Below are 9,564 nucleotides of genomic sequence, written 5' to 3'. Positions count from 1 at the left end.
CGGTCATTGACAGGTCATAAATGAATTATGGACTCATTAAATTAAGAGAAATTTCGATTGCAAGAAACATATAGTCCCATTTTACCCTATTTTACACCATGACGCTAAAGGAGCAAATCAGAGACAAGGTTATGTGTTCGTTTACATTTGAACCATAACCTACCCACTAAATCAGTTTAATCAGACAGTTCAATTTACCTACATTAGGCATGGACTAATTGAAATGTTGGGTACAGACATGAAAAAGTAGAAATGTTCATGAAGACAGAATTTAATGAGAAACGTTTTACAAAATTTCATACATAATATTAAAACAACATCACTAACAACTTATTATTGGCTTAGTACCAGTAACTTGGAGCAGGTACGCGGTCTTCTTGGATTCCCATTTCTTCCATTATCTCCATTTCAAATGTTTTCAGCGCTGGTTCAAAGGTTATCTTTACCATCTCAGCGGAAGGTGTATCTTTTTCTCCATCTGTTGGAAAAAGAAGAAAGAAAAAAAACCCAGAGGAATATAAATAGAGCTATTAAAAGTAGTGACTGGGACTTTCTGAGGGACTGCTACGAAATGATAGGTAAATAGAGTTGAAATGAACCGAGCAATCTTTGATGTTTGATAACTTAGCATTTGGAAAGGGTGTAAAATGGCATAATATGAGGGAGCCATACCCTTTTCCCCCTTCTCTTTGTTCAGTTTCTTTGGGTCAGTGTGTCCAAAAGATGTGACGACTTGATGGTTCTTTGACCAAAATTAGCCGAGAGGTGATTCTTGCAAGCTGGCAACACTGTTTTTTCTCCATTTAAATTTACGTTAAACAATCGGTTCTAGGTAAGGCAGCTTATCTCACCTATAATTCTAAGCCCCTGTCCTTTGGATATATTTAATGCATTTAAATGGAATGCAGTATTTACAGTGATGCCAACTTGCTGGAATTGCTACTAATCAGCCTTACTGCATTTCATGTTGCCTCAAGTCCTCTCATGTTTTATTTTCTCAACAGAGACCTAAACTAATTGCCACCTTTAAACTTCCTGTTAACTTGCCCTGGAGTAAGATGAATATGCACATACAATTTAAAGTTTCAGTGTTGCTCAATTTTCTGTTTGAAAAATGAAAAATTGGAGAAAATTAGGCAACACTTGATGTAGTTAGGGTGATTCCAGTTAGATTCGTTCAATACCATACATTAAAAACCAAACTCAGAAACAATTTCCGGCAATCTGTGACATTGACTTTCCATTTTACTTTACTTATTATCTGATAGTAAAACAAATCAACATGATTTTTTTAAAAAAAAAAAATTTCAATTGTTCTCCTCAATTAGAGGAACAATTTGTGATTTCCAGCGAGTACATTGACCGCATTCTCTTTGAAAAAATCAAATGAGACCTAAAATGTTGAAACGTTGCAGAGGAAGAAAATGGGATCTGTGTTCAGCCCTTGACGGGCACTTGCAGGAAAAGAGAGAGAATCGATAGACATGGCTGCTTGGAAAGCTTCTGTTCTCAAAGAATGTTCAATTTGCAAAATTGTTGCAAGATTCTTTCAATTTCTTTTTTTTTTTTTTTTTATATTAATGAGCGTTTGAAGGAGCGTTGGTGTGTTCAAATCACGTGCAATGAACATTCTGGAGTCATACAGAGAATGTTAAAGAAAGAGGAGAAAATACTGAACTCACCTATATACAAGCTTGGAGCTTTGTAATCAACAGTTGCTTCCGCTTTCTTTGGCATAGGAATGATGCGACCACTTCGCATGGATACTCTTACTTTTTCTCCACTCTCTGTATACCTCCACTCGGTCTTGCAGGGTTTCCTATAAAAATACAAAGAAAGTTGGAACTTTACAGGAGTTGTGACATTTTTTTCAATGCAAAAATGGGCTGCAAAAAAAAAGAAACTTAAAACAAGTTCTTAGGATGCTTCAGGACTTTCTTGTCATGGAGGCTTACTAACATGTGAATGAATTTTAGAATCAAAATAACCATCAACCTCTTCAATAAGCGACACTTGGTAATATTCCTATTTACCATACCTTATTACATTTGTAAATAACTCATTATTGTTCTTTTATTAAAAAATAAAAAATCATGTGTATCTTAACCTTACTTCAAAGAGATTTTTGTACAAATCGATTTAACAAATAAAAAATAGTAAGTAAATAAATAGATAAATATATAAATAAATAAAGAGTACATCCTGAGTTTTTTGAGCATGAAAGAACTTTAAGTTTTCCAAAACTTTTAATTACAACCCTTTTGCTCCAAGCATCTGATAAGTGACTCTTAAGAATACATACAGAAGTAAGGACGTTTGGTCTATGGATACTCACAAATCAACAGGATCAACATGCGAAATTTCGCGGGTGACCAGTAGTGGCTGCTCTTCTTGTAAGTGAAAAGTTTTACCTGCGGCTTCCTGCTTTTTAAGTTTGCAGTTTAATCCTTCGACAATGACCCAATTGCGCTCCTCAAATATTTCGACGACAAAACCTTGCTTTCCTTTATCTTTCCCAACAAGAACCTCCACCTGAAGAAAGTAAAAAATTTAATCAGAGAAAAACTATATGTCAGACTAGGTCATAACATGTAAGTATAAAAAGTTATTCACATTTCTACTGTAATAAATAAAATATTGAACACCTATTAATTAGGCTGTAAAATGGCTGTTCAAAGTTATATTATGGGTACCCTTTTAAAATTAGAGATGCTCAAACGAATCCTTGTCAAGGAGTTATCAGTGCACGCTCCTCCAAAATACTAATAGACTCTGAATAAGTAGCTATATTTCTCTCTTTTGGAAGTGCGCAAGCTCTCAGTCAAGGCACTGTTACACTCCAAGTCTATTTGTGGAGGTGCTTGACCCATAAAACTAATATGCACGGCAACAGCTCAGTTTTATTTTGCTAACTACAATAGCTATCATTCCTGATGCATATCAGAAATGAACGTGTCCGAGAGATAATGGGCGTTGAGGGGATAATTGTGCACGATATCATGACCAAGCAATTAATTGGTGTGGTATGGGCTTGTGCAGAGGATGGCTGATACCAGGTTGTCGAAGAAGGTGTTGGAGTGGGTCCCTCCAGGTAGGCGACAAAGAAGGCGTCCAGACAAACATTGGGTAGAGGGCATCCGTGAAGAGATGGAGAGATGCCAGCTTCCGGAGGATCTCTACCATGACAGATTCCTATGACTGGTATGCGGCGAAGAACGGCCTAACGCGCCGTAAAAGCGATTTATACATACACAAAATAGCTATTGGTTGTGGTCTTCTTATTATAACTTGTTAAACGGAACCATCCCTGTAGCTCACTAAAAACCAAAATGACACTCCTGCTTAAAATACCTTATGCGGAGCCCAATTTTTTTAAGCTTTAAAAGACAAATTAAATAGGTATGAAGAAGGAAGATATTAAGTATAATATTCTCTTATTCTCTTTATTGTGCTTTCTTAAAGGCTTTAGCCCTGTATGATTGATCCTGGTTTATCCTCATAAGGTAGAGCATGAAGGGAACATTTTATTTGTACACCGTTTATCAATCTGCAAAACAGTTATGTATGTTCTTGAAAAGACATTTATCCACAGATGTTGTTTTTAGAATTTGCAGTCATTTGTCCCCAATTTCAAAAATATTCGTGGATAAAAGGCATGTTGTGCATTCACATGGAAAACAGTGAGTGGATCCACGGCATTCAGATTGACTTAACAGTTTTAACCATTGAAGGATTAATACCATTAAAGTTCCTCTGGGACCATTATTGGCTGCTTAGACAAGGGGTGTAATTGCAGTGGAAGTTCTAAAAACCTTTACAATATCTTTTTACTGTAGGAAAAGTAGTAGAAAACCCATGAAGAAAACACCGGAACTTAACTTGCGATACATTGTATGAAATACAAACTTCATCCAATTTTTGGGCACATGTATTATTTTACACTTATAAAACTGGCATTAAATCCATAAATAGATAGAAGTGTTTATTACTTTATAAGCTACACCGATAGCCAAAGTGCAACACTGCTTATCTCCATTTGCGACTTGGACTTTCTGTCATACTTTACTTATTTTTCCTTTGCAAAACTAGTCAACCCAATTTCTTGGAAACTTCCTTGATTTTTCTTCTTTTATGGTAGAATATTATTAAGTATAAATTTCAAGCTTTGTAGTTAACTTGTTTCTCATCCACGAAATAAAACAGGAGAGGAACTATTGAAACACCGCTGTAGAGATATGTGGTTTTGTAATTTGGCCATCAACTTAGTACGCAAATACACATTTTTACATAGCAGCCCATTACAATGGTAACATGAAAAAAAACAAGGGGGAAAAAACAGGAAACAAGGCTAAAAATATATAATAAAACCCTAGACGTTTCGGCTAGGTGCAGGTTTTTTTTTAGAAACTTTTTGTATTATGTACTTATTTGTTTGACTGAAAATGGCTCAGCTCTGAGTCAAAACGTCTCAGGTTTTATTATGTATTTTTAGCCGTGTTTCCAGATTTTCCTCTTCCTAATGAGTAGTGAATGTGGTACCTACATAATGCTGATATGCAGATCTAAGACTATTATTTTGACTACCGGAGATGTCGAAAAAAAAGTCAGACTGCTCCTCTGCATAAGTTGAAAGAGTAAATGAGAATGGGTACCCATTACAGCTTTTAGAAGTGATGAGAATTGAAATTTAAGCATTTGATACAATTATTTTTATTCGAAAAACTCTCCCACCAAGTTGCAATGAACAAGTTGAAATTGTAAACTGGATGACAACTTCTCATAAGAAAGTTTTTTAAATAAAGATGAAGAGGATGCAAAGAAGGAGAATTGAGGACTAACCCTGTCTCCGATGAAGAAACTCCAATCTTTCACTGGCTCCAGCACATAAGGCTTATTATGTTTCCCTATTTCATTGCGAAGCTTGAAATCAATAGACCATGGCCTATCAGCATCAAAGAAGTATTTTTTTCTTCCTACAGTTCTTTTCTGATACCATGGATAACCTCTAGGGGTTTTCCACTCAACCTGAAACAAAAAATAGATATAAGTTTGAAAAGAATACTTTCTTATTTCACAATATGACTCGCAGGTCGATCATTGAAAACATTTTTTTGTTGTAAACCAATTTTATTGAACAGATATGTCTATATAATGACTGGTGACAAGATAGTAAGCCCCTCATCGGCAGCTTGATTGTTGTAATTGTAATTTAGTATTTTTCTACTTTCCTCTGTTTTTTTTCCTCCCTGTCGCGATTTCTTGTTATCACACTTTGAATCGGCTAAAAAAACTAAAATAACTAATGGTAAAATGGTAAAAAAGATTCTAATGTTAAGTAGGACATTATTTACCAACAATTGAACATTGTATATAATGTTCTGCTTAACATTTGAATCTTCAGTCAAGCGATATAGTTTGGACAATCAGGTTATGGAATCTTTTTGGACAATTTTACCATTAGTTATTTTAGCTTTCCCGTGTTTAGTTAAAAAAGCGAATACACTTTCAGTCAGTTCAAAGAATTCCTAGTTATTGTTTGCTACCAGATGTTGCAGAATTAATCTCTCTATACTGTGTTATGGTGACCTCCAGTGTCAGGCCACCTGAGTCATTAGTGAGAAACAGAACAACAGATTCAGCTCAGATGAGTCAGCAGCGGGCAGAAGGCTTTAGAGGGCCATATCCTCTGATCTAGACTTTTAGCTAGCAGCTTTAAAGATTTTGAGAGAGGGAAAACCCAAGATCTATCCGTATAGGTCAGTCATTCCCAGAGCCAAAATGAGAATCTTCGGCGCATGACGTCAGTATTACTGGCGTGAAAGCCAGGAAGCTGGGAATCCATACGCTTTTCTAATGGGAGAAGGTTAAATTTCTATTGATGAATCACTTAAATTTCTCACTTTTAAACCGTTTGAAGCTTTTTGAGAGTCTAAAATAACCTTCAGACAATAGCTTTGAGGGTTTTGATTTGGCTCAATTTATATATCGTTTATATTTTTAAAGTCAGCACTGTAAGAGCCATTTGGTGATATAGATTTAGCGTGTAAAAATGGCTGATGCAGAGTCAACTGTAAAAATGAAATAACACAAATTCGGCAAAATCAAAACCCTGAGTGCTGATGCCTAAGCATTCCTTTCGACACTCAGAAAGATTCAAAGGATTTAAAAGTGAGGAATTTAAATAATACATTAATAAAAATTAGTCCTCTTTCATAAGAAAAGTACTTATTGTTTCCAACATTTTTGGTTTATACAGCAGTGATATGTACTGACGTCACAATCCAATGGATACGGGTGACCCAGAGTGGGGATATCTGCGCTATGACTGACCTAAATGGATAGATCTTGGGAGAAGCTTCAGTCCACTACCTACATTAGACGAAATCAATGATTGACTGACTGTAAGTACTTAAACCGTCAAAACTATAAAAACTAATATAGTGGGGTAATAGAAGAGAAGTCGACGTCTAACTTGAGTCCCCATACCAACCTGTTCCATGGCTCGTTGGATATACGAATCTGGTAGGTTTGATATCTTTTTGGTGAGTTTCCCCACTTGTTTGACATCACTCAAAAAGTGATAGAGCCTCATTTTTTTAATTCGACAGGGCTACTAGGATTTTGAGAGGATTAAGAATAGGATCAGAGTAACTACTAAAATCGTATTGGAACGCTGTAACTATGACATTTTATGACACGAAATTACACGACATAAATACTACGAGCCTTCTCCATGTCACAATATCCGAAAAAGACGTTCAAAGGTTCAAATGGTAGATAAAATTAATAAATTATATCTTATAAATCGTAAGTATTCAAGGCCTGAGACAGAGGTACACAACCACAACAGACAACATGCACGTAGTTCCAAGTTCATAACCTCCTCAACCTCAACTAGGGAATAGGGATGTCGATACTTATCCGATACTTGCAAAGTATCGATACTTTCGATCGATACTTAACGATACTCGGCATCGATACTCCACGATATCGATACCATGCAGTATCGATGCCAAGACCCCAGTATCGACGGTATCGATACTTTATCTGATTTGGCCATGAAGAAGGCCTCTTTTTCTTTTTTAAAAAATTCTCTCCCCGCTATTTCATCTTCATGATGCACTGTGACAAACGACGGAGTAATCAAGTTTCTCAAGATGATTATACTTCAATAAAAATGGTAAAAGCTCAGTTCGATAACTGTAGTTAAGGGCTCAAAATAGTTGACTAAGGACGCGAACAGGGCTTTTTCGAGAGAGGCGTAAATCTGGCGGAATTTAACGGCCGACAGACATATGCACACTCAGAATCACGGCATAATTCAGAAATAGTATCGATACCTCATAAGTATCGATACTTCAGCTCGATGATCGATACCGGTATCGATGCTTAGAGTCGATACCAGTATCGATACCGAGTATCGATACTTCCCTGAGTATCGACATCCCTAACCTCAACCAGACTAGATAATGGGCGAGGAGAGGGGAGGGGCGGCATTTCCGTCATCTTGGGGAGAGGAAGTCAATGGCGGAGGTCAAAGATTGTAATTTATGTTTCGGATTTTAAAGAAATTGATTGGCTGATTTAGGGTTGATTTGGAGGGAAGATTACCACTTGAAATGATGGTCAAAATTACTTTTTTCGTCGCACGCTAAGACAGAGACAACGGATGTTACGATCTCATGCCGTATTGTACCCACTTGACGTCACAGTGTCGACTGCCACTACTTTGCTTTCATCACCCATGGATGTAGCTCAACAAATGTAGCTGCTGTAGCTGGAGTGGCTCCGGGAGAGATTGAATCAATTTCGTGCAAAAAAGGCGTTTCCTTGATGCAGTGGCTCAGAATCTTTGCTTAAGTTTCACCAATTATTGTAGAAGCAAATGTATGAAATTCTTTGAAACTTGGACTAACTTTTCTTTCAGATCTTGCAATATTAAAAACAAAAAATTTCAGAAAACTCACCAATTGTTTCCTCTCTAAAATATAAATTAGAAATGTAGATTCTGAAACACCGCAATCAAGAACTTCCCTTTCTGCACCCATCGCCTCAATTCGAAAGTATTTAGAGCTGAAAATACATAGAGCAGCGTAATTTTTGTGCAGAAACGAATTGAAAATTCGTGTTACGAAAGCATAATGCATTCAAATCGAGGTCAAAAAATGTTAAAAGTGTTCCTGCGAAAGATGACCATTCTCTCCTTTGTGCTGAGAGGAATCAACACCACTTAGCAGAGGTGGTGAGGAGGTCAGGCCGCTCCCAGCAAAATAAACTAGTTACGTCTATTTTTTGCGTCATTCTAAATTCTGAGCTAAAATATTCTGATTGGATCTGGAAACCAGCTGGACCGACTGTAGAACTGGACTGGAATCTTAAAACTTGCCAATAAGTACCTTTGGCTGGAAATAATACCCCCAATACGGTCTGTCCAAGAAGTATTGAGCCAGAGAGAAAGAACTAGTCAATTACTATCATGTAACCAGCCTCCTGCACAACCAGGGGAGGCAGTTAAATTCTTGTAACTCATCCACTTAACCACTTTATCAAATCACCACCCATTTCAGATAAATTGTCCTTTTTTGCTGTATGCGCGGAATAGGTGGGGAATTTCGTATACCGCTCCTAACATAAAAGACGAAAAGTTATCTGGAACAGGCTCTGCCAGCTACCTGGGGTAATTGATCAGCATAAGCAGGTGTAAGTATCTGAAGCAAAGCAAGATATTGATGTTGAAAGATGAGGAGCCCGGCTTGATAGTGGTAATTTTGGAAAAATGACAAAACCTGAGATATTTATCCAGGTACCAACAAATAAATAAGTACTCTTTCTTTCATTATCTAGTTTGCCTAGGTTCGAAGTTAGTCACATGCTCACAAACGAGTAAATAATATGCCTGGAAACCTTTCACTCAAACCTCAAACCTTCCACCTTTCTCTCTTTTTGTCCTTTTTATTTCACTCAATTCTCTTAAGGCAAATCTGTTCAGACATAGCAAAGTCTTTACTAGGATGTTTAAATGTTTAAATGGGGGTTTAGAAAGCGCTCAGAATAGTTTGAATGTTAAGTGTATGATGGAAAAATTAATGTGCCTCAGCTGTCTAGATGCAATTGACCCGTTGAGAGATAAAAACCCTTATGTTTTACTTTTGAAATGTATACAGAGTGAGATAAAGCATACATATTCTTCAGTGCTCACTGTCTGAAGTCGGGTGATTCATGTTACATTCATATTTGAAACTTTCTTAAGCTTAAAATTTTTTTGTAACAATACTTATAAATACATTGATGGCTAAATTAGAAAAATGCGTACATTGGACTGCAACGCTGTAGTAATTTCTTTTTTTAAGGAAAACTAGCCAACATTTCATATTGAAATCATTGGTGATTTTTCTTGACTCATTAAAAAAAGTCAATAACATTTGGGGAAACATTTTGATTAGTGTTTCATAAGGACAATACAACATTATCCAAGATTTTGGACTGTTTCAATTTCTTTGGTTTGCCTGAATTTATATGTAAAGCTAAGAAAAAAACTGCAGATTTGGACAGAATTGTAAGTAA

The 9,564-nt window shown here is 36.4% G+C and overlaps 1 protein-coding gene across 1 annotated transcript; it reads right to left on the bottom strand.

The window, feature by feature from the left end:
- Positions 1-255: 255 nt before the first annotated feature.
- On the bottom strand, positions 256-6,881 carry mRpL24 (mitochondrial ribosomal protein L24). The gene is made up of 5 exons (XM_019047004.2): positions 6,491-6,881; positions 4,840-5,025; positions 2,336-2,532; positions 1,683-1,819; positions 256-478 (listed from the first exon to the last, which is right to left on the bottom strand). Exons 1-5 carry the CDS (start codon positions 6,590-6,592, stop codon positions 342-344), a joined length of 759 nt encoding a protein of 252 aa, XP_018902549.2. The 5' UTR covers positions 6,593-6,881; the 3' UTR covers positions 256-341.
- Between the last annotated feature and the right edge of the window lie 2,683 nt (positions 6,882-9,564).

This window comes from Bemisia tabaci, chromosome 1 (genome assembly GCF_918797505.1).
Source record: "Bemisia tabaci chromosome 1, PGI_BMITA_v3".
Classification (NCBI taxonomy): domain Eukaryota; kingdom Metazoa; phylum Arthropoda; class Insecta; order Hemiptera; family Aleyrodidae; genus Bemisia; species Bemisia tabaci.
Note: the sequence above shows the minus strand (reverse complement) of the source record. Positions and strands in the feature narration are given on the sequence as shown.

Coding starts and splice junctions, on each gene's coding strand:
- mRpL24 (XM_019047004.2), bottom strand. CDS start 6,592: ATGAGGCTCTATCACTTTTTGAGTGATGTCAAACAAGTGGGGAAACTC. Junction 5,026..6,490: donor TCCAACGAGCCATGGAACAG/GTTGGTATGGGG, acceptor TTTTTGTTTCAG/GTTGAGTGGAAAACCCCTAG. Junction 2,533..4,839: donor GTTTCTTCATCGGAGACAGG/GTTAGTCCTCAA, acceptor TACTTTCTTCAG/GTGGAGGTTCTTGTTGGGAA.